This window comes from Anthonomus grandis, chromosome 22, assembly GCF_022605725.1.
Source record: "Anthonomus grandis grandis chromosome 22, icAntGran1.3, whole genome shotgun sequence".
Lineage (NCBI taxonomy): Eukaryota > Metazoa > Arthropoda > Insecta > Coleoptera > Curculionidae > Anthonomus > Anthonomus grandis.
In genome coordinates this window covers 8,697,000-8,723,564 of record NC_065567.1, presented here as the reverse complement: position 1 = coordinate 8,723,564, position 26,565 = coordinate 8,697,000, and the positions used below count along the sequence as shown (strand labels likewise).

Genomic DNA, 26,565 nt, shown 5'->3' with positions numbered 1-26,565 from the left:
GCCTGATATGTTAATAATGCAAGTATCCAATGTTACCACTTTTTGTTATCTTTCTTAACATTTTTGTCGCATTTACTGGTTCAAATAAGCAAAAAATTGTTCAGATTATAATAATATATAAATCCAGATTTCTAATAATTTAAAAAAAAAAAATATTAGCGAAAAAGATTTATTTTGGTTATAATAATAATAATAATAATAATAGTAATAATAAAATATATTTATTTAGCAACATGTGCTACATACATAAGCAGAACATAATTATTTAAAACATACGTAATAAACTCAATAGATATTTCACAAATATTTTTTTTTGACTTTTATAATATTATAAGTCATACATTTTATTATTAATTAAAAAAACGCATTAAAATCACTCAAAATATTCTTTTAATACTAATACTATACGAAAGGTCCACCATCCCAATATGAACAACGAGCGCAGTTGCCAACTACCTTTATCGAGAAACCATCTCCGGACAAAATTAAAAGCGTTACCGTTCTGTGTGGAATTTTAGCGATTAAAGAAGCCAAAAATGTTTATCAAAAAAATCTAATTTTACTCTTTCTCGTGCCTTATAATAAAATAATGTTTCAATTTATGCTAATTACAATAATTTATGTGGAATACTAAGCATGTTGATCAACAAAATATCCCCTCTGGTGTCTGTGTAGATGGTGCGCTCCCTCCAAAACAACCAATGCTTATTCTAGTGTATTCAGTGTTCTAAGTTTGAATGACTATTTTGCAATGGAACTGTAAAGTAAATAAACTTTTATATATATATATATATTTGTCTATTTTTAACGCTGTTTCATTTGTGTTGTGATTGTATCTCACGTATATATGTATATTTTATTACAACTAATAGAAGGCAAATAAATAAAACAAAGAATTTTTAAATTTGAGTTTGAATAATCCTCCATTTAATCTCATAATAGATATTGAGATCAATGTAGAGATATTCAAAATAAAATATCCTGATGCGCCAAAAATAAAAATCAATATAAATAACAATTTCCTACTACACATTCGATTTATAAGACAACCAAGAGGTCACTTTCCTTATATTTTCTCTCAACGGGGTGCACTTTTCCTTTTCCAATTTTTCTAGGTGTTCTATTTTAACCCCCAAAAGCGTCCTCTGTAGAACGGTTTTTCCAATTTGACTTTATAAAACTAAAAAAGAAAGTAAGTTTAAGTTAAATTAAGTTTATATGTTAAATTCCTCTAAAATCTATCTGACACACGCACCTCCAACAGGAGTTTTTCGGCACAAAAAATCTCACCTTCCTTATAAACTTTCCCATCATACGCAAGTGGTAAAGTTTTTATATGGGGCTAAAAATTAAAAATAATTTAATTAAAACTTTAAGTCTAATGGACTTATAGTAAATTTCTTTGATATAGCAACAGTCGTCATTTTCTGTAGCAACCTATAGGCAGCTCCATGACAGACTATTTGGGTCAGTCCACTATACGACTTAAATACCACCGCATATAAAATACGACTGACTGTTCGTGGCCCGAGTTTTATGCAAGAGTTTTAAGCACTTATATAGTTTAAATGATCTAAAATGCGAATTACAATTTTGGATTATTTATGTCAACTTTCATGACATCTGCTAGCACATGTCATATGAGCTTTAAAGCATAAACATTAATTCGTTTGCAACAATTCTTTTTAAATTTCTTAGAGTTTCTCTTAAGAAAATTGGTTTTGTTTCAGGAATATTATTTATTTTATTGATATGGCCGTGAGAAATTCAATTCCAGTAATTAATTTAATAGGCCATGTGAGATATGAGTTAGACCAGCGAAATTTAGGTGGTACTTGCAATAGTTTCTAATCTGTTTTTGAGAACTAGTAGCACTCTATTTTTCTCTAAATTTAAGCCTCATCAATTTCTAAAGTAGATTAGAAAGTAGTTTTAGACCCAGAGGTTACACTTTATGAACAAATAAATCAATACTTATAATATCAGGGACAATAACCCTAAAAAGATTTACACCTCTTGGTACTTAACAGGCGCTTAACACCTCTGAAATTATTAGTCACATTATGAGATTCTTAATTATTACTATCTTGTCTTATATTCCATTAAGCCCGAGTTATATATACTTATGTTATGATTTTGCGTATTGTTATATGTGAAAAAAAGTTGTAAACAAAATATTGGCAATATTTTATGAAAGGTAATAAAAAAGGATTTGAAAAGAAAGTGAATAGTCAGGTAGAATAATTTTTCCTTTTTCATAAAATCGAGGTAAAGATGCGGTCCTGCTTGAGCTTAATAGGAATTTTGGGCTCCCGGGATCGTGTTGAGCGCCGGTGGGGTTGGTCCCAGCATAGGCGGATTCGAATCGTTGTGCCCTGTATGTGAGGCTGCGCCGGCTCGCGGATTTCATCTCTACGGCGGTTTTCATCAGTCTGTATCCGCGCATCGCGGGAAGTTGCTTCAGATCGGGCTCTTAAAACATCGCCAACAGCATCCCTAACCTCTTCCGGTATAGAGGGATGTCCAGCGGTGTTGAAGAAGATAATTACCAGGCTGCCAGCCCTTGCAATGGCGAGGGTAAACAGGCACCGATCGCCGATGGACACTGTTCACCTCCAACAGATCTCAAAACCTCAGAAATAGCTGCAAAAGGTAGTTCTAGTATATTTTATTTAGTTTCTATTTTAATTTGTCCGCGCCGATCTAGGCTGTCTCGCGCCATCTTATGGATTTATCCTTGTACGACTTATACCGATAAAGAAGACAGGTTATTTACAATTTCCATAGCAAATCTGAGTTTGCTGTTTGTTAACTACCATTAGCAGCATTATCGTAATGATTAAACTATAATTATTCGAAATAAAAATATATAAAATTTTATATTGAGTTTCAGTATTATTAACAATTAGAATAAAATTTTAATAATTCATAATATAATGCAAATTTCATGTGTCAATAGTGTCAATAGTATATAACTGTAATCCTTGATTAGAATTACTTGAAAGTATAATTTCGTTAAATAATAATAGAAAAATGACAACAATGAAAATATATGATACCTACAATTATTAAGATATAAAACATTATACCATATTTCTCTTTTTTTTTTTACTCCGAACAAATCATTTTAACTGAAACTATTAATTTACAAATATTTTACTATATTTTTATTTGTAGTCAATATTTTTGTATGGACTAGCACCCTGAAACAGAAAAGTTCGTTCTGAAATCTAACTCTGGAGCAATGTATCAATAATTTAAAAAAAATAAACGTATCTACAGAGAAATAATAATATTGTTGAACTACAAAAAGAATCAAATATTTCCAAAATACTATTTTTTTAAAATAACGCAAGCGCAAGTGTTGGGAGTTAACCTGTAGGAAACAAGATAAAAATATATTACAATTCCTTTTTCTTACAATTTTCAGTATAGAGATTCTGGCAGTTATTTTAGTAAATTTTAGAAAGTAATATTTAAGTCACTTAAGCTAAAGCAACTAAATGTTAAGAAGAGACTAGATTTAGGATGCTCTTGGAATACATAATAAAAAGAGAGCAAAATCAGATTAATCACCTTCAATCCTTATTAAAATAGCGCAAAGATCCTGCTAGAATTCCAATTACACTATTACTTAATAAATTACTTTCTTCGAGCGTTTTCCTTTATCATTAGAAGGAAACTCGTTGCGTCAATTCAAGAATATGGTTTGGAAAATTATATTAAAAGTTATCGATCTACAAGTAAATTATCTTAATAGCTATGATTTTTTATTTTTTTATACGTGGATAGCTTCAGTTTGTTAGAACATGTTTCTTTTGCTTGTTGTTTTTGCGGGAGAGCACTTGTGATTAATTTATTCATACCTGTTTGGCAGGTGCGTTTAGGTTGATAGAGTATATATCATCAAAGCTTTTGATAAAATACTTTTGATTACACACAATATACTTCTTTCCTATTTAGTTGTGTATTGGCGATCTTTGAGTTGGGTCAAGCCTTATATTAAAAATAGGTTTCAGTTGAATCAGTTTTAATTTTTTCAGTTAGGTTTTAAATTAGATACATCCATATTCATTTCAATTGTATCTGAGAGATCTTATTTGGAACATCTATATTGTATATCTTCTATGTTTTATATTTATAATGTATACTTGTTTCCACTAATATTTTGTATGATATTTACTTATAATATTTACTACAAATATTAATAAATATTTATACAAGACTTAAAATATATTTTCAAGATGTTAAGATTTTAACGCAGAAAATACTAAGGAAATCAGGTCACGTTTTCGAACAATATCTTAGTAACAAAATAATATATCTGATATTTTTATTTATGCATACATTTAGGTAATAATTATATTAAATCTGATTTTCGTTGCCGACCCTACCAAAAAATAATAATTTCTTTTTAAAATTATTTATTCTTTTAATACACTATTTAACCTTAGAGCTATTTTGTACGTACCTTATTTGTCATCTCGACATTTATCAATAAATAAATAAAATACTAAATAGAGCAAGTTAACGTACAGCATTGGTAAATTAATATTACAGATTAATGCATTAGAAAAGGAAGTACATACAGTGTATACTTAAGTACTAAGGTATCACAAAGAAAAGATTGTATCCCCACCACATATCGTTCCGACGCTCGTACTTGGCACCGAACATAAACTAGAATAGAAGGATCACTCTAAGCGCCGCCCAAAATGTTGCCTTTCTCACTCGCTTTCTGATGCTACTCTTTTTTGCTGCCCGGTGGCGACTGCGTTATACAGGGGCGTCTTCAATATTAGAACTATAATAGCGTTCTGCGGAAATTTTGTACTTTAAAAATGCCGGCGATATGTTGCGTAGATGGCTGCAGGAGTAAAAGGGGATATACATTTTTAAAAAAATAAAAATGGATTAGTTTACAGAAAAAAATACACGCTTTTCTTCAGTATTTCTTAAATATCTCGGAAAATTGAGATCCTACAAAAAAATTCAAAAGTGTCAGCGATTTAGATACATATAGTTACATATTAGTACATATTTTTTTTAAATCGTGATTTTAATCTAAAAAAATGCAAAATTTTTGGTAATATTCTGTTATTAGTGGTGGTTTTTAATAGTGAAAGCTATCCGATTTATTATTAGTTGCATTGCAATCATTTGAATGATATAAATTTTAGCCACTTATACCGTCTAACCATACTTAAAACTGCATTTTTTTCGTCATTAAGGGTGGTTTTTAAGGGTTTAAGTTTCAAAATATTGATGTGTACTATAATCCCCAATGTAAAACTATATTTATTTTGCATATTTATATGAATTCTAGGTTGTAAAACACCTATTTTCGTTTTATTTGAATTTTAGTGGTTTGTTCTTTCATCCCCTATTTAAAAAGCAAATAATTAGGCATTTAATAAGTTTTTTGAATTTACCTGCCTTTTTATATTTCACTGTTACCGAGTTCCATATGCTGAGTGTTGTTATCACATTATTATGTAAATTTTATTAAATATTAAAAAAATGGGTATATTAACGAAGTTATTATTAATTAAGTGTATGTAATATTAGGTAGGTAGTTTCTTGGTCAGTTAAGAAAAGAGCATGAAAGGAACGTAAAGCTAAGATTTAATTGTGTACATTTTAATAAACTTAATTTTAAAGCTATCTACCAAGTGTTTTTCTTACAGTTATTTGTTCAAAAGAGATACTTAATAATATTCTTTCAATTTCATTTTAACAATAATACAAAGTGCCTTTAATTTCAAAAAATTCCACATATTACACGCTGCCCGCCGCGATGTACGAAAATATTCCTTATTAAAAATGTTTCAAACACCCCCCGTATCGTAAAGGATTGCCGTCGAAACTAAATAATGATTTACGACCGCGTAAAAAAGTCGGCACTGTTTAAAGTCCCTACTTCAAACGGCCGCAAGAGAGTGAACCTACTGTCTTGTTCTTTATACTGTGTACTTGGCCAGGATTTTTGTGCATGCATACGACTAGCGTCTGCGGAACCACCGTTCCTTGTGCCGCCGGCGCTCGCTCTCGCGGCAGAGCATAGTCAATGTTGCCGCTTTCAGCAAACATATCATATTTTATGATTAAAACGCATTCTGGGTGAGCCGTTATGTGCTCGCTCGCAGTCTCGCAGGCTCAATGTTTAGCAATTTTGTATTTACTTGTTTATTTTGATATAAACAAATATCATTCGCTAAGTGATTGGTTTAAATGTATATCCATTTACATTATGCATGTATTGTGTTATTTCCAGCCACATTTGAAGATGATCTAAATATAAGGATAAGGTCGAAACATCGGCATTTTTTTTGTAAGAAATTGGTTTCATTTCCTTATTGACCCAATAATATTGGGTCCTACTTCTGGTAACCCTTCGCTACATAAATAAGTTTATCTTTTTCTTTGTTTTTTATTAATAAAATTTAGTTACCTATACTATGGTTTTATTTTGGATTGGTGCCTTTATTCCTTCTATTGATGGTGTTTAGATCATTAGAAAATTATTTTCTTTCTAAATTTGAGATATTTTTGAAATAATTGCTAATTTAAACATATTTCTCAAAAGCGATATTTTAAAAATTCCAAATCCTACATTATTACTATTTTAATGCTCTTCAGTCTGTAATATGCAGCTAAATCTATTATCTATTTGCAGATAAACAATAAACAAATCGCATTTTCTTATCTAACGTTTTTTACCCATATAAAAAAATACCTAGGTATTTATTGAATAAAATATCAAAATGTTTATGAATCCTAAAAATTAGCAATTCAAAGGTTAATGGTTACATTCAGAAAGGTGCAATATGTTTTTACCATCTTTAGAATCCTGCACATTTTCCTAGTCATAGCAAGCACAATTTTCAACACATTTATCTCATGAATGGTTGAATAAAATACCATGTGATTTTATTACATTATGAGTTCATTGAAATCGTAGTAGGTACCTTTAGCAATTCTTAACTCATTTTAGGGGTCTATTTAATATTAGTGCAATCAAGAGTAAACGTTTTTTGAAGAAAATTTAAAGAGGAGAGGCATTGTATAGTATTTTTATATGTTTAAGGAAAAAAATACGGAAAAATTTAAAAAATTTGCGTGAAAACGAAAAAAAGTAATATATAAAGTTAATATTCCCGGTACGCGGCTCAAAAGACACTAACCCAACCGATGGGAGGCTCCAACCCACGGTCGATATCCGTTTTGAGATCCAACTCTAAAATCAAGTCTCACTCCAACCCAGGCGCGCCCTTTTGAATTTTGTTCATTCAAACCCGTTAGAATGAATAAAACATTTTTGCGCATCGCTTGTCACTATAACCAAAAGAAAATCTCAACACACTGACATTATTACTACGCGTCGAAAAATAGTTCCAGATTAAAATCATTAAAATTATAATAAAAAATTAAAATTCCTCATTTTTTCTTTTTGGAATTGACTTAAATTAGGTTATTCTCATCATATTAATTAATTTTGTAATGTAATTCCGATTGCACTAATGTTAAATGTCACCCATTTTAGTATATAAGGAAGGACAACTATTTAACATTAATAACCAAAACTGAAAAATCCATATAAATTAGGTATAGGTACTTAAATAGGTACATAATGTCCTATTACTGTACCCTGTACGTAGCGATTTAACCTTTAAAAAAATTAATAAAAGAATCCTCCATTTAGAACAATGGAGGCTTTTCGAACACAAAGCTATTTTATTTTTAACCAACTACCACCTTAAAAAATATCTCTCAGAGCTGCCGGCGCGGCGCGCAACATATGCAGCCGGTATTTTAATATGAATAGCGGCAACGTAGCACCACACATCTGACTGCAGAGGCACAGTGATTTCCAGGCGGCAGACGCTAGTATGCATACGCCGGCGCGGGAGTACGGAAAACTTGTTTAAAGGTGGAAGTCGCGTCGCCGCGACCTACTGGCCACACATGAGGCCAGAACGCGAGCCGTGTGCTCGCTCCTCTGCGCGCTGCGCTATTTTGATCAAGATAATTTAGTCTATTTATTAATAACTTTTTAAAAGAATAAAAAAACGTAATAAATGGATAAATCTTTACCTAGTTTTACATTTCCTTCTTTAAGGCACTTCTGTTTTTTAAAATAAAATTAAAAAACTATAATAGAAATCAATTATTGTCCTTAGAAGAAGTAGGTAGCATAACATTCAGATGCATATTCTTACATGTATTATATCTTACGAGGAAAGTAGGAATTTTTGCAAGAATTATTGCAAGAAAATCAAAATATTCATAAAAAATATTGATTTGTTCCCTGTACTCAACAAGTAACCTAGATAAAATAGCGCCCAGAAGAGTACACGGCTCGTAATCTGAAGTGCCTTATGTGTGACCAATGGGTGGCGGCGACGCGACTTTCACCTTTAAACAAGTCCCCTGCACTCCCGCGCCTGCTCTCTCACGCTAAAATTGTTAGATATTAGCTTTGTTCGCGGTGACAGTCCTGAACAAGTTCAGAATTACTTCGCTTGCGCATTGTTAAAAAGAGCGTTCGTAGTTACTAGTCCTGAACTTCTAGTTCAAAATCCGGCGTTCGCGGTTGTTTTGTTACTTGTTCAGGATCAATCTGATCAATTGATCCTTGAACATTAGAATTTTGAGTTCTAGACTTGCGCAGTAGATTTTTAATGACTTGTATGTCGACTATTTACTCTTTTTGCGATTATTTTCTTATAAGTGGTGCGTTTATTTTATTTCAAATTTAAAACCAATAATAGTTACTGTTACAAATAATAATTGCTTGTCCTACTGTTTTTTATTAGTTTTATGAGTAATTAAATCGATTTTGTTTTAGATTAGTTTTCCATGATAAAATTACTATGTATGATCATTTATGATCCAGTGATGAGGACTTGGAGAACCTCTAGAAGTTACAGAAGTTCCCAAAAATGTTGGATGTTTTGAAAACATTGTCCCATAATTTGACGATAAACTGTATTTTCAACATTTTCAAATGAGCTCAGCGCTGACGAATAAACTAGCAGATCGATTTGCTGCAACCCTAGCATATTATAAAAAACAGGAAGGAGACTCAGAAAAAATCCATTAAAATTTTTTACAGTATTTCTTAGCCATCAGAGTTCCTGACTGATCCGGGATGTGTTCAGAATTGTCACCGCGAACAAAGCTAATATGAGCTTCGGAAAGATATCTGGTGGGGATATAATATTTTCTTTGTCATACCTTAGTAATTCGGTATACACTGTAGGTACCCAAACAGCATAGATCCGGACAAAAGACGTATTGCGTACTATGGACGTATATAGCACGTCCACTTTTCGCAAGGTTCTAAGTCAGATGGGATTCTACGGAACATAATATGACGTATCTAGGATGTTTACACGACTTCTTTTGTTATGTGGTATTGTGTGTTGGGAGAAGAAATAACTCATTTAAAAATTGAAAATACATTGATTATAACAAAATTATAATATATAAAAATATAAAACAAAACATATATATGCCTAAAAAACAAAACAAAAAATTAACGTTTACGAAAATCCATAAAAAAATATAATTTGTTCTTCGTAGCTATTGTGGAATACAGTCTTCAATTTTCTTTGTGCTTCCAATCCATGCTTGTAATGCTGAACCTTAAAATTATATTTTCTAATAAGCAAATGATCAAATAAGTAATATAAGTCCATTACCATTAAAATGAAGACATATTGTGCCCTTACCATGAATTGGGCTAGATCGTAGTAGATCCTTCGTATCACTGGGTGAACAGTAAAACTAAATTCAAATGTAATAAGAAATTGTTATTATAAGCCGAATTTTGATAAATCCTAGATTCACAGTGGTGCAAACCTTTATTACAAAGGGACAAACCACGCCTAGACACCAATATTGCCAAGTCGAGTGAAAGAAGGGCGTTCGTTTTCACATCTGTCACTTATCTTATACAGTCAGTGGGGGCAACAAAAACACTGGGTTGCTTTTGCGACCCATTTTGATAATTTTGATATATTCCATTATCTATATTTGTTAGATGTTTTGAAAATCCTATACCTAATTACTTCTCGACCAGATCAACATGTAAATTAACTAAATTTAGAAGGTGTGTTAGTCCTTTGGAAAGAGGGAATCTCGATTTGACAGTTGCCTAATTTATACTGAATTCGTTGACTTTTTCTATCAAAGTAAAGAAACATTCAAATAGTTTTTTTTGTTTATCCTACTGAAATTAAAAATATTGAAAATAAAACTTAGAAGTATTTAAAAATACGTATATTTGAAAAAAATTCTTTCCTGGCATATAGTTTTTTGTATTATTATAATTCTTATATAATACATAGGAGCTAAACCATTTTCTATGTATTTATAAGTACATGTATGTACAACCTCGAGACGTATCTAATGTACGTACGAACTACGTATCCAAAAGTACCTACGTACTAATTACGTTATTTTTGTTTTCATAACAATGGACGTATGGACACAAATATGGCATAAAAATTACGTCCCCAGGACGCATGATGCTGTTTGGGTACTTTCTCTTCTAATGCATTTACGATAATGTCATTAATCTCGTATCTCTAATATTCTTTGCAGTACGGTATAAATCAAAAGTCTAAAAACACGTATAAAAATTACGTTATTATTGGTGAATGAAAACCAAATGCAATTTATTATTACAAATTATTTAATATTAAGTTACAAAACTAAGTTAGTAGCTAGAGGAACTTCTACAATACCTCTAGTGATATTGTTTATAGGTAATGTAGGGTATCATTGTAAAAAGTTGTTATTATTTTTCTCAAAATCAATTGTAACAAGACCATACACCTTGTTGGAATAATGTATTATAACATATACTGTATAGATATAATTCATAATTATTTCTATTGTTGTGTTTTTCAAGAAAATGAAGTCCGTTTTTCCTCCAAGTCTAATACTACTCCAAAACATTATTGATCCACCTTTCACTTCCCGTGTTTCTTACTACTTTCAGTGCATAACGGAAGCGACTTTCATTTTATTTTTGTGTCTCTCTCCTGATCCGAATGCTTCCAGATTTAAGACAAAAAGAAATTTGCGACTGATCTGTAAAAAAGCACTATTGCCCATGCTTTTCTGTTACAATTAAGTTAAGTTAATCTTGCAGTGCGATTGCCTATAGTTAATCGAAAGATCCAGGTAGAAAGATCTTCTAGTATGCAGTCCTTTGTCACTAGGAGATATTTACCTATAAAAACGTTTCACTAATTTGTTTCAACTCCAGCTCCTTTCCGGGTTTCGTTGCCGGGAATACAATCGGTGATATTTCGACAAAACGGAAAAGTAAGAGAACATATTTTTTAAGACTTACATTTTTTAAACAATTATATATTTTTTAATTTGCAATAGCCGGAACATTAAAGATAATATATATTTCGCTTAAAATCTATACATATAAACAATTATATGCTAAATTTCAGCTTTTCACACGATTGTTTCCTTGAAACATGATGCTTACAAGGAAGAAGGGAGTAATTAATTAATGGGTTGGTTGATTTGCCAGAGATCTTACGAAACTCACACTTTTAATCGACTACTAATTTTACAACAAGTCTTGTATTTGACCAGCATTATAATATTTTCCTTTACGAGATATTTGTAATACGTACAACTCTAGACAGGATCAGTGCGATCTATTTAACAGTGGACTGGCCGAAATTGAAAGAAAAATAAATTGTCATTTTTTTCTTATTATTAGTAATTTACGATAATGTCATTTTTGATATGCAATCTTTTCCACTCTTTTATTGGAGTTTCTCTGTTAAGTGATTTATGTATTTGATGGTTTAGATCTCGGTAGAGATGTTAATTTTCTCTTTCTAGTAAATAATACTATCTCAGTATGATTGAGGTTAGTGTATATAGGATTTCTCAGCATTCACTAGCATTTCTCTATAGTTTTAAGGCTGCTTGCATGCCTTCGCAAAGTCACTGCTCGAATTTACTCGTTTGCATATTAATGAATACGTAAGCTATTAAGTAGTGGCATAATGTTGATTTATATATACTTTTTTCAACATTTACTCGATCATCGTTATTGGGTATTTCCTGTATTTTCGGAAGATTGTGCATTTGACGCACCTTCGATTTAAATAAATATACCCACGGTGGACTCTTTTATTATTATATACTCTCTGGTTTATCCGTCTTTCCACCCGCTTTACCATTAAGTGGAGTGCTGAGTCTGTTGATCTAAAGCGAATTGGTTTTTAGATATTTGTGTATTTTTCCTACATCCTTTAATGAAAGCATTTCTTGTGGCCAATTATGGGTGCATTTTATTACACTTGACTAAAAGTAATTAAACGTTAATAAATAATAAATTATGTACATATTAAAATCTTTATTTTTACTTTTCAAATATTGTAATTATTGGTTTTTATGCTGTAATGGTCAGGATTATCCTACAAAGATATTGTTTTGCCCTTGAACATATCATTTAGGGCCCCATGATATATTTGTTTATCATACTTCTAATGAGAGACAATTTTTACTTTTATACACAAAACGATGCAAGAACAAGTCTTCGTTCTTAGTAGTTTTTTCAATCAAAATATAAAAAAAGTTTATATAGACATATGAACAAACGAGCAATAAGTATATATAATATGAAATATTTTATAATTTGAGGTAATTAATCCGGTTTTCATGAACATAGATTTTTTTAATTTTCCATTGTCACTAAAAATTACAAATTTAGTAAATTGCATAATAAGTAATACGACGGACTGCGACATACTAATGACTGCGGCGAGGTGCCATCAGATTAACTATTTCAACTTGAAATCGTTTAAGGTCTTCATCGCTGCAGCGGGTGACGTCTCGAGATAATCTATTTGGTTTTTTTAATAAACCGTGATCATTTTACCGTAAGCAAATCAGTTTATCGATTTACTTATTCATTCAAAAAATTTAAAATTTCATTTTTTTGGATCCATTAGGTGTCACTTTTACAAAATCAAAAACCTGATCGTTAGTGAAATGATTAGCTATCTGTTATTCAAGTTTATACCTTTAAAGTTACAGAAAATGAAACTACTAAGTTGCTCCTTTTATTTTATTTAACTTCTATTTTTAGGAGTATATTTGATAACTTATGACACCAGCACTTATATTGGTCTTATTTTTAATATTCGCTATTATTCATTTAGTTTTTTGATGTAATTACATTTATTTTTTCTTCTTTCAAATGAAGCAAAATTCAAGTTGCTGTCCGAATGTCTTTATTGATTTACTCCTATATATCATGTTAGTGGTACTCATTGCCTATGACCTAATTACGGTGATCTTATCGGGCGGCATGGCAGCTTGACGGATGCGGGGAAGTTAGTCAGATCAGATGAAATTGCTGCATTATTTTTAATTAACCTTATTTTCTCAACAATGTAGATTCGCTGACTAATTTAATTATGTTTTGATTAAATAAGTCAGGGTTTAGTGTAATTTTTTTTCTTTAAAATGAGTTGAAAAGACATTGAACATTTGATTGTTCTGGAAGCGCCGTGTACTAAATGGAGATTTTGGACAATTCATGCCACTTTTATAATATTTATTCAAATTATCATTTTTTGAGTTCCGGTAAATTTTCTTATTCCTTGTTAAGTGAAACACCTTTTGCCATTCTTTCCGATTTAAACGGCTGACTGATTAAGTTGGCATTAAGCTTTCTTTCAGAACTCCATCCATAGACAAGGTGGGTATTATATAAGGATTCAATTTATTTGGAGTAAATCTGACTTCTAAAATGCTAAAATGCTTTTCTTCAGAAGTGGTGTAAGCTTAAACTAGGATAACAAGGCAATTCTAATCTATCAAGCTCTGATAGTATCCCTGTTATTATAGCAGTCACCTCTCACTTTATCCCTATTTATTTATTGACATTTGTGCAACTTTAATCAATGGCTTATACCAAGCTAAAAAGTGCAGGACGGTCTTTACTTTCCAAATGGGCTTCAGAAGGTCGAACAACAGTAGGTACCAAATAAATTGTACATTTTGTATAAAAAAAATGGTTTTATTTCCTTACTATCCTCATACACGGGAGTATGTTCGCAGAGCTTTAGTGGCTCCCATTCCCTATCTTTTTTGCCCACACCCTGCCAACACAATCACAGGCATACAGGGACCAACTGCAACCCCCGCCAAGCCGAACCCTAGAAGCTATCCAGCAGGCCTCAGCTTGGTTATACATAGTTTGAACTTATAAACTCTTATTTTTACTTTTTACCTTTCACAATTATACAATTAGTGCTAAAAAATCATATTTTTTAAATTTAAAGTAAGATCACAATTGTTTTGACTGGTTAAAATTCTCAATTGTATTTTTGATTCTAATGCCTTTTATTCTAAATCTTTTTTCTTCAATTGCTTATTGATCCTATTTCTGGCTTACGACAAAGGTCTTATGATATTATATGAATATTGCATTCAAGTACAAATGTCCATAGTTATAACTAAAAAAAATCTGTGAGTTTCGAAAATTGAGAATGTGTGAATCTCGAATATTTTCAATATTTAATTATGGTTGTACTCTGTACGGCTCTTGTTTGAATGTTATTACAATTAACCGAATCCAGCAAGTGCAAACAATTTGGAAATTGGGTAAATTGAAATGTTAGCATTTACGTAATGTTTGCTTTTAACTGGGTAACCGAGTATTTAAGAGAAAAATTTTGATGCCATATTAATATACACCTATTCCACGGCCTAACTTGCGCTTTGTAAATATAACTTCTTTAAAGGAAGTTTGCCATGTCTTAAGAAAAAGCTAATTTATAGGTCGGCGTTCTCGGAGATAACATGTTGGATTTGAGCCAGTTCTTGACGTGGCGGAATCTAATCTTGAACCAAAACCACCATATCCGGTTATTTTCGAAGGTGATAGGCAAAATGGTCTAAGTGAAATGGTTAATGGTGTTTATCTTACCAATCTGCTAAAGATATTTCAAAACAGCTATATTTATTATTATTATATGATTAATTCCCGGCACTATAAAAAATGTTATATTTAGCAAACGTTTTTAATCTCCATTTAAACCTTTTTTTCATTTAGGTATTGCATCCTTATATGTTTTCCATTTGATTGCCCAATTTTAAAATTTTAACATGCGAACGAGAAAAATAAAAATATTGTCAATTTATTTAGTTTTTAAATTGACATTATATGTTTGGTAAAAGTGAAAAATTGTTTTTTAGATAGCAGGAATCTTACTCTAAAAAAAGATACTTTTAGTTAATATGAATAGAATGAATGAATGGCTTTTGAAAAAGAGCTACTTTATTTAATTAGGATTCTATTAAAGGATATATGTATTATTATATCAGAGTATCCCTAATCTCTAAAAAGTTTGAATTTGTAGCATGAATTTTTAATAAAATGACAAGCAGGTAAAGGTGTCTTAAACTGTGGTCTTAGTTTTAAAAAAATGCAAGAGGTGGTAATAAAAATACTCCATTTTACTTAACTGCCCTGTCAATTCTAATTAAATATGTATAGAAAAGCTTCACATGTTTATTCAATTTATCTGCCAGTATGGAATTTACCTTTTTCCAATATTCCGATATCTATCTTATGCATGAACATGTTCATGTAAGCCAAAAAGCTTCACATGGAACGATTTTCGATTCGCAGAATTCCTAATAGGAAAACGTTTGAATAAGTTGTCACGGGGGAAACTGGTAAAATTTTATTTAATTTATATTTTGTGATTAGGAAATAAGTGCCGTGTATAATTTAGGGAACGCTTATCAAAGCTAAACATAATTGTGGAAATTGCATTAATCGTGGTGAGTGTGCTGTATAAACTATTTTTAATTTCTACAAAAGTGTGAAAATTAGCAGTCGAGTTTGATTGCCTAAAGTCGAGTTCTTAAAGAACAACAGTTGCATCCTTTACAAAAAGTCCATGCACGCCTTCCTGAAAATTTTTCATGACGAATGGAGTTTTCTTATTGGGTTTCAATGCAATGCAACTTCATTCGCACAATTCTAAAAAACTAAAAATCAATATTTAACCATGTGGGAGTTCTAACAAAATGTTGGACGTGGTTTTAGAAGAAAGGTAGTAATCATTAAAACAATCGAAATATTTTGCCTTTTTAAATAATTATTTATTTTTCTAGATAATAAATAGCCGAGAATGATGTATTTGAGCTTTGCAAAAAAAAGATCAATGCTAAAAAAGAAGCATCGGATAATGAAGGGGTTTTTCTATGATGGGACATGATAAAGAGATTAGGAAACTTGAGGAGTTCGCGTGCATAACCGGATATATCCAGTTTCAAAAAATGTTCAGGAAACACGAAAAACACCCTGTGTGTTTATATTTAAAAATAGTAATATTTTAAGAAAATAGTTTTAATTAAGCGGGGTTGGCGAATTTATTAACATACAAAGAAACATAAAAAAATTAACAATTCGTCATTATTAACAATAAAAGTTTCTATATACAGATCGTGTTTTCGTTCGTTACTTATAGGAAACCGCATAGAGGCGAAATTTTGCAACGTCGCGCGTGTACGAGTGCCTGCGACAGAGCACCGCCCCGGCTGGCCCGAGGACGGGATTAGTAAACATCTGACTTTCGTGGGAGCTGCGTCGTTTGGCGACAAAATGTCCCAAAATATTATGCGAAAATCCAGGCATTTTTAAAATATTTATTCTAATGCGGGTTTTACAGACATGACAATGTGTAAAACCCGCATAGAATTATAATCTTAAAATGTTTAATATGCTGTGTTTTGCATAATGAAAATGAAAATTACTCTAATAAAAAATAAAATATCAACTCTGATAAAAATATAATAAAAAATCAGAAATAAAACTCTAATAAACAAACTTAACAACATATCATTTTTTAAATAAAAGGCTCAAATAAACCAACTTCTTTCGGTAAACAAAAGCTTAATCTATCGTAAAAGCTATTTCGCACCTTCAAAAGAGTTTCAGGTAAAATGGAATTGGCACCTTCGAAAATTTTAGTTAAAATATAACTCCTCTAATTTTGTTGGCCTACTAAATTCATGCTTGTAAATGGTCTGCTTAAGGTAACCCCACAGATAAAAGTCATTTGGAGACAAATCTGGAGATCTAGGAGGCCATTTAATATCGCCAGTCCCACTAATAAGGAGGTTAGGAAAAGTATTTGTTAAAAATTCTTTTACTCTAGCCGCGTTATGAGTAGGACAGTCATCTTGCTGAAAATAAACCGATCCCAGGTCTACATCAGGTAGGATTTGAATGGCAGGAAGAACTTGGTTTTGCAGCAACTCAAGGTACTTTTGGGCGTTTAAAGTGCCATCAATAAAAAATGGCCCTATAACATTGTCGCCCAAAATACCTGCCCAAACATTCATTTTCTGAGGATACTGGGTACGAAACTGAAAACTTGTGTGCTCGTTTTTCTGAGACCAATAACGAACAATGGAAGGATTGTGTTTGCCATGTAATGGAAAAGAAGATTCATCAGAAAACAAAATATTTTTTAAAAAATATTCGTTTTCATTTGCCTTTTCCATCATGGTTTCACAAAATTCCATTTTTCGCCACTGGTCTTCAGGAAATATTTACTGAGTTTTTGAATACTTGAAACATTTGTACCCATATTTTTAGATACGAGCAACAGTTTTATTGCTCATTCCCAGTTCCTCTCCAACACTTCTAGTGGACCGTGTCGAATCAAGTTCTAGGGTACTGCAAACCATTTCTTCCCGCCTTTCTATATCCTGGACCACTTCAACAGGTGGTTCTTGACGTTTTGCGTGGCATTTTTTACAATCTTGAAGACAAAAAGATGTCTCAAAATTTGTAACCACATTTAAAACCGTTTTTGCACAAGGAATCGGTCTATTCTCAAATGTCACTGAAAACAAATCTCTACATTGTACTGCCGAATTGCCTCCATAAAACCATTTAATTAGTTGAACTCTTTCGGAAGGGGTATACACAGCCATAGTGAAAAAAACACGAAAATAACGCTCAAAAATTATTAATGCAACATGCAGTAACACAGCAAAGTGAGGTCTGCTGACTCCCGGTTCAAAAAATAAAAACGAAAAATTCCGCCGCCTGCAAGCCGCAACCAAGCGGTGTTGCCATTATTTTGGGTAATATGTAGCTCACGATAACACGATCTGAATACGTTCTTGCACACAAATGAGACTTATTAAGCAAAAATATATGTTTTTTTCTCTTTAGACAAACTGGATCAAGTAGTATTTAACAAAAGTAATAATATGTATTGTATTTTCTTCGTGCAGGCAATCGCATGGCTCATTTTCTTCTTTGGTTTTAAAATTTACCTAAGTACGGCTCCGGTATTATTACTACGTAATAAATGAGAGAAAAATATTTAACCAACCCTAACCATTTTTTTATTAGACTTTTGCATCTAAAAAATGGTTGCGCTCCTTCTTTTATTTCTCTATTTTTTCTGCGTCGTTTAGGTGGCAAAACAGATATATAATTACATAAAAACATATCCTGGCGGACTTTTTCTTCATTATTATAGAACTGTTTTCGGTGTTCTAATACATCCTTCATACTCATTTTACTGCATTCGTATGTCTTACCATCATGACAACACGGACGTGTAAAACCTTCCAATTTGGGATCACGATTTACATACCTAAATTACATAAAAATTCTAGTTAGTTCGTATGCTTTTAAGAAGCATCTACCCTTACTTCTGCTTTTTTACGCACTTCTCTTTTGCTTTCGCCACATTTTCTTTTTCTACTTCCATTAGTTCCTCCCTTTACACTTATTTTCTCATTCATGATACACAAAATTTAACTTAAAACACTAAAAGAACACTTTTATTTGACTGGTCTTACAGGAGTTAAAAGAGCGCGGAATCACAACTCAACGTCCAAATAACAACTACTAGAATAGATAATGAAAAGTGCAATAGAATACGCACAACTTGTTTATTTGGATATATCCGGTTTTGCTCCAAATGCCGAAGTTTACTTAATGTTTTGAATGGGATTTATCCGGTTTCGCTTCCAAACAAATATATAAACCTATAGAAATGATAACAAAGAACCAAAAACCGTCAAAAAACGATTTTCGGTGAAAAGTGGATATATCCGGTTTTGCACGCAAACTCTTAACTAATTTAAACTAGTACGTGGGTAATAAATCGTACGTGAACCAGTCCTGGTAACGCGGTGTGTGTATTCTCGGCGGTTTAGTTCGATTCCACATTAAAGGTATTTAAAATAAAAGAAATTAAAAATGATAAAAAAAAATATTTGTCCTTTAAGGATATCTTCGCACCTGATCCCTTTTTTTAGCTTTCGCAATGGTGAGGATTTTTTTTAGAATATCATTTGAGATGAAGGAATATAATTCGCAGCAGTTAATTAATACCGCTGTTTCATTCGGCTAATACAAGGCGCTGTTCATAATCCCTAGGCTTCAATTCCTGTGTGTCAGAGTAACTGAACTTTTGTTAAGTTCCGCTGCGTTGTAGAATAGATTTATTTTTATTTATTCATTTGCTGTGACCGAATAATTTTTTTGAGTTTTTAGAGCACACTTTCACCAAAAATAGCAAAATTATTACGAACTTGTTTCTGACAAAAGTACGAAATTACTTTGTCCCAAATCAGCCATTTTTAAAATAGACCTATAATATTAATAATAACACGTCGTTCTATTGCATATTATTCTATAATAATTATGTTTGTTTGCGCTTTAAGTTTAGAAATTGTTTGCTGTCATTCAAAAATTCAGTGGCACTGATAAAAAATTTTATTTGTAATGTGAAAACTCAATTTAAATATTACAAATAGATTTTGTTTACCTTTAACAGTTTTTAAAATCATGTTGAAAGTACTACTTCAATAGTTAATTTAAATAATTAAACAGGCACACGAAATTAGAGAATTAAAATCACATTAACCAAATGACACAATATCTTAAAGTCTTTAATAAATTTTGTATTGTTAAGTAGTGATTTTTAAAAATTATTCAGACTTTCTACCACAGAAGACAATTAATATATAGAGAAGTGGTGGTTGCATATAAACTGGTAGAAATTCTTCTGACAAATCAGCTAGCGTCCTCTCGCTTGGCAACGAAAACTGTTGTAACTAACCCGACAGTTTGACGTGCCTAATTGGACCAATCAAGATGGTAGAAAGGCGTGGCCAAATTAAGGCGGGAAATCAAATTCCATTTAATCTGACAATCTTATCGTTTAATTGTAATATCTAAAGCAAACGCCTAATCAAAAAGGTTACTCATAGAGAAAACGGCCTTTTTGATTAGGTGTTAGCATCCGATATTGATCTAAATAAAAATAAAACTTTTCAGCTTTATTTTACATATCTAAATGAGTATTTACTGCAATAATCTATGACAGTGTACTAACGATAGTATAAGACATATCACCAATTGGACAAATGGAAATAAAACAATGTTTTTCTTTAATACATTTTTTATTTAATTTTCCTGAAAAAAATTACTTAAAATGATATACATATTATAAAATAATTTGTTATAACGTTATATAAATTAAAATTAATCTAAAAATGTTTAAAAGTATTTTGTTAGCACTGAACTACCCCCATTTTAAACAGATTAGAAAAGTCTAAATTTTTGTCCTATTTTCTCATCATACATCTAAAGGCATTCCCATTAGATTAATATTATCCTCATTTTATTAACACATAGATTCAATAGAGGATGAATTATCCTTATTTAATATGTACTTGTATCTGTTTCCTAAAGAAAACTTAAACAGATCTTATAATTATTTAAATTATAATTTTTAAAATTTATTAAAAATTCTATACCAGAGTTGAAATTCTATAGCAGTATTGAAAGAAACAATATATCCATCTACAAAACAAAATAAACTCTTTGAAAATTAAAACAACTTTTTAGTATAAACATATATCACTTACATACTATATATTTGTTAGTCTCTTATAATACTAACAACATATTATCTTGAAATTATAATATTAATAATAATATACAGTTTACATAAAAGAACCTCTTAAAAAAACACAAGTTGTAAAAAAAACATTAATTCTGATCCATTCCGGGTGCTCAGGTCTCTTAGTCTCTATACCTATGTCTCGTCTCAGTGATCACAGGAAGTGGTATGATACGAGCATGAAATAAAATAAAAAATAGGTAGTGCAAACCTTATAAATCAATTTGCTAAATGGTTCATGTGAAAAAAAGACAAAATAAATGTTTAAATGAATATGTATTGTAGTGTAAAGCCAGCAGTATCAGCATTATTAAAATTTGTAGAGAGAACTGATCAAAAGAAATTCTATAGCTCAAAGTCTTAATAAAATTCACATATCGCTCTCCATGTTTTTCTTGTAATGGGAACTGAAGGAAATTAAAAAAATCTTTTATTACTATGTCTCTCAAAACCATTTAAAATATACATACTCTTACATCAAGGAAATTGTCAGGAAAATTTTAAATCAATTTTTAATTGTTGAATAGAAAATGAGAGGCCAGACGTTCTGTAATGTGTATAATAATAAAGTTAAAAATTAAATACCTGAAAAGTTAAACTCCTTCATTGAAATCAACTGAATTTGATTTTATTAAAGACTAAAGATTGACAATAAAAAAAATATAATAGTAATAAAAAAAATCAGATTTTCTTACCAGAAAAAAAGCAAGTCAATTAAAACATTACTCCCAATATTGGAAGAGAACTTTTTAGAAAAAAAAGTCATTAATTTACAATAACATTCTTAAAACAAATAGCAAACTCAACCCACGCTTGCATTCATTAAAATGAAAAACAAACTCAAATGGCATGACAATGACAAATGATGTTCTATCAGTCAATGTCAGCTCCCTGTCAATTTTTCCAAGCAAGATGGCCGACATATGATCCGATTTTCACCATACAAGCTTCATACATGTGCTTTCTACTACATATATAAGGTGAGTCAGGAAAAATGCTTCAAACTTCAGGTGAGTATTATATCGTCACGTAAAAATAATTTTGAAAAACTATATCTGCTTAAGCGATTCTCATTTGTTTCCAAAATGTATCTTAATTACAAACAAAAAAATTCCTATATTAACATGGTTTTAATTATAGTGCTGTTTTAATAAATGTTTAAAAAATACCGCCAATAACCTCTAAGCACACTCTACTTCGTCGGCGAAGAACCTTGTTGCTTTTTAAGTGATTCATGTCTTTATTTGACAAACACTGGCGCATTTCTAAGACGTCGAGTTAGAGGCTCCTGAGTATCGGTCTAGAGATCTTGGAGGTTAACTAATAGGACCACCGCAAACAATCCATAGTCCTGGAAACTCTTCGCCCAAATATTGCTTAACCTAACGAGCCAAATGTGCAAAAATTCCATCGCGCTGATAATCTATATATGTATATAAAAGAGTTTGTCCTGACTGACTGACTCATCAGCAGAGCTCAAACTACAATAGCTAGAAACGTGAAATTTTGCCAACGGGTTCCTTTTATAATGTAGGCACCGGATAAGAACGGATTTTTTGAAATTCCATCGATAAGGGGTAAAAAATGGGAAAATTGTTACCCGTGACCTCGAGAACTAAGGGGGCATGGCTTCGGAGCTTAAACGGAGACTGCCCGCACCAACGAGTCGCAGTCATCAACTTAAGAAAAAACAACTTAAGAAAAAAAAATTAACTGCAACAATGTTTTTTTATAATGTAGGCCCCGGATACGAACGAACTTTTTGAAATTCCACCGATAAGGGGTGTTAGCGATATGATAAATATTGCATAGCGGCATAAAACTGATTAATAAATATGATTGAAAAAGTGCCTCTGTATTATTTATATTTTGGTAGACATAACAACAAGGCGGGTCCATGCGAGACTGATACCCGAGAGGTGACTCGACTCAGTCTTAGAGTCTTACCGCTCGGTCTGCATCTTACGAATCATTTTTAAGATTATTTGTGTCTTGGTTTTATAATAATTATATTATATTAGGTAATCGCGCCCCTTGACCTCAAGAAAAACGGCGTGGCAATTGTGGGTTGCATGTACCATCAATGAGGCGAGGCTTCGGATTTTATTTTTGTGTATTGTGGGTTGCATTTACTATTATTGGAGGCCTTCTTCGACTTTTCTTTTATTTTCACGCGAGCAACGCCGCGGGCATTTATATTCTGATGTTAAGAGGAAGTTCCAATAATAATGATTTTGACTTATTTCGCAAAAAAAATTAGTATTTCTCTCATGGTATGGATATGCCTTGGTCGTAGAGCGTGTCGATTCTGTGTAATGACCAATTGAATAGAAATACTTCGTGAGCTAGTCGTTGCATTATCTTCTACTAAATTGGGAATATTTTTTACTTCTTCTAAACCTTATTGAGCTCGTTCAAATGTTATGTTAGTACTAGGCAGAGTTACGGTCTCGCAAAGTTTGTTAAAAACTCTAATAAATACATTTTTATCCGGATTTCTCCGGTGTGTAAATCATCGGTATTCTTGAACAGTAGCGCAGCTTTAGTATTCTTATTACAAAAGCCGTAAACAAAAACCATATTTGCATATTCTAAATTTAAATAGATGTGTGGCATTTTAAACGACTTTAATCATATTAACTCGAAAATAAACGCATAAAACACTCTGACACTGACACTAACACATGTCAGAACAACAAAACGAGTCAAACAATCGGTAGCTACAACGTTTGTGATAAGAAGCGGTAAACTATTTAAACCATTTTATTTACGCTATAATTTAAAATAAAATGAATCAAATAAGAACATATGAGTTTTTTTTTAATTATTTTTTACATGTACAATACTCACCTGGAGTTCGGTGCGTTCCTCCCTACATATCCTGTATATTAATTTAATTATTAATACTTGTAAATTTTAGTAAAAAAACATACTTTGCATAATTCGGTTAAAATAATGAAATTAGTATTAGAAGAAGTGTTTTGTGGGTAAAAAAAATAACAAAACTATCAAAAACAATTACCGAAGTCGTATTTTCCTTGCATTAGAATAAAATAGCACATATTACAGGGATAAAAACGTAGATATAACAAATTAAAGCCGGTTACATACAGGAGGGAATAGAATTAAAACATGTGATTTGAACAAACCGACTACAATAAAAGCTGTGGAAACATAGAAGAAATATATCTATTTTGTATGTATATATGTATATGCAGTACTTTTATTTCAAAACAAACCACCCCTAATAACTTCTTAAAAAAAAACGTCAATCTATATATACAAAACCCCCATCATGTGAAACATTCTAAGCATCATAACACAAAAAACTAAATCGGTTGACGTATCAGCAAATAGTGAGCTAAAATGTCTATTAATAATGAATATTTTATCGATGTCTTACTTTGGCCTGTCCAATGGTTATCCTATAATGTAATACATTATTTTAAAGGGTAGGCTCATAAACAGTAAGGTAGTAAAAGGTGTGTGAAAATCAGTTCACAGAATTTAATTTATTAAGTATTCAAAACGTGCTATATTATTCGTTATTCGCGATACAATAATAAAGTCTTTTCTGAAATTTCTCACAAACATTAGCAAGTGTTTGTCCGCTAATATCTCTACATTCGCAAGTAATTCAATCCTTTAAATCATTGATATTTTCAAGTGGGGCTTTATAAACTTTGCTTTTTAAATACCTCGAAAAAAACATCTAGTGATGTTAAGTCTGGCGACCGTGCGGTCCATTCAATTGCACCATTCCTGCCAATCCACACGCCTGGAAACTGTTTATTAAGCCACTCTCGAGCTGTCAAAGCGTAGTGCGGACGAGGCGGTGCGCGGTGTCTTGTTAGAAACACAAATTATTTTCGTTTAGTATCCGAACACCAATTTCATCCACACAAAAATATTTGGACTCAATGAACTATTTATTACCATACATTTTTACTGGTAAATCGCTTCAACTCGCATTAGTTTTTCGGCGAAGTAAGATGGAAAATTATTTGCCATTTAAAATAATGTGTGACACTATGAGGCAACCATTTGACCTACCAAAGTTTATAAAATGTTTGATTGAAACATTTGACCTACCAAAGTTGATAAAATGTCATTTATTACCACCCATTTTTGCTTACTATTCACTTATACGTCAACCGATTTTGTTTTTTTCGATTCGGTTAGATAGGAGATTGTATGCCCTCTAACGCGCAATTCACACAGAACAGGCGTATGGGGGTGGCGTGGGACTGACATGGAGCTGGAATCGAGTGAACGTGGCACGCACAATTCACACGTACATGACTGTGTAGTAAAGTTAAAAGGCTTTTGGACGACGAATATGATAAAGATATGTTAACTCTTGTAAATTTAGCTAACATTCAAAGGCAAAAGAGATACTGGATACATCCCTTGTGGTTAGATAAAGGACAGAATTGAAAATATTCATAAAATTTATTTGCCTTAAAAAAAAAATTAAATAAGGTCGGACACTATGGTAAATTTTTCTAAAATTTTCATTGGCCCACCTTGTATCATTTGTATAAAGTAAACACGAGTTTAAACATCTTTTGTTAATAAAGACGTACATACTTACCATTTTCACTAAATTTATTTGATAGTTTTTCCCATGCTTGATCTTGTGCACTTCTATTGCAGTAATCCGACCTTCTTTAGTCGTATAGAACTGCATATTGTTGCGAAAAGAAGCAATATAAATCGCTGTTTGGTATATGGCATTTACCACTAGTGTAGGCCACTCGTGGCGTCGAAGTGACGTGGCGGTAGCGTGACTTATCACGCCTGTGCCACGCTATTTTTATCTGTATTGCCCCATAAGCCAACATGCAAGTGGCACATGCGCCTACCACGCCAGTCTCTCGCTACCACCATACGCCTGTTCTGTGTGAATCGCGCCTAATATGATTACACTAATGGTAGCCATTTGAAATACAAAACTGTGAGGTTGATAAAATATTCATTATTCCCGGACATTTTTGGTCAGAGTGTGGTTAGCTGGAGGTGAGAAGGTGATTGACAAAACTTAGTCAAATATGAAATTAAACGTCCCCTTGTATATCTAAATTGACGTTTTTTTTAAGAAGTTATTAAGGGTGGTTTGTTTGGAAATGAAAGCACTGTATGTAAATAGCTGATAATCGATATGCTTTAATATTTTAGGATTAGTATGGTTGCTTCATTGCAGTATTCATTCGGGTAATTTACGTAATAAATTTGAGTAATCACGTTTCAGGTATACGTGTAAAATTGAGAGTTTGTTTTTCAATATGTAGCATTTCACTTATGTTGCCTTTAATAAAGAATTTTTGTTGGTCAAAAATTTGTATAAAGTCGACAGAATGATCCAGTTACCCAACATGTTTAATAAGTGCTGAAGGGCGAATAATATTTTTCTTTAACACATTTCTTTTGTGTTCTTTAATATTTTCCTCGAGATACCTATCAGTTTTTCCTACATAACTCTTGCCGCAGTTGTTACAAGGAATTTTGTATATTGCTCCCGACTGCAAATGCATAGGTGCATTTGCTATAGTGTTAATGTTAC

The 26,565-nt window shown here is 31.7% G+C and overlaps 1 protein-coding gene across 4 annotated transcripts in view; it reads left to right on the top strand.

Annotated features, from left to right (window-relative positions):
- LOC126748997 (solute carrier family 12 member 6) overlaps window positions 1-26,565 on the top strand; it is a 272,321-nt gene that overhangs the window by 108,056 nt on the left and 137,700 nt on the right. The window contains exon 1 of one of the 4 annotated variants that reach the window (XM_050458589.1): window positions 2,429-2,652. The exons of the other annotated variants lie outside the window; for them this stretch is intronic. Coding sequence (XP_050314546.1) covers window positions 2,520-2,652 — 133 coding nt within the window. The 5' untranslated portion in view covers window positions 2,429-2,519. Of the gene's footprint in view, window positions 1-2,428; window positions 2,653-26,565 lie in introns of those variants that run through there. 4 annotated transcript variants of the gene reach the window in all.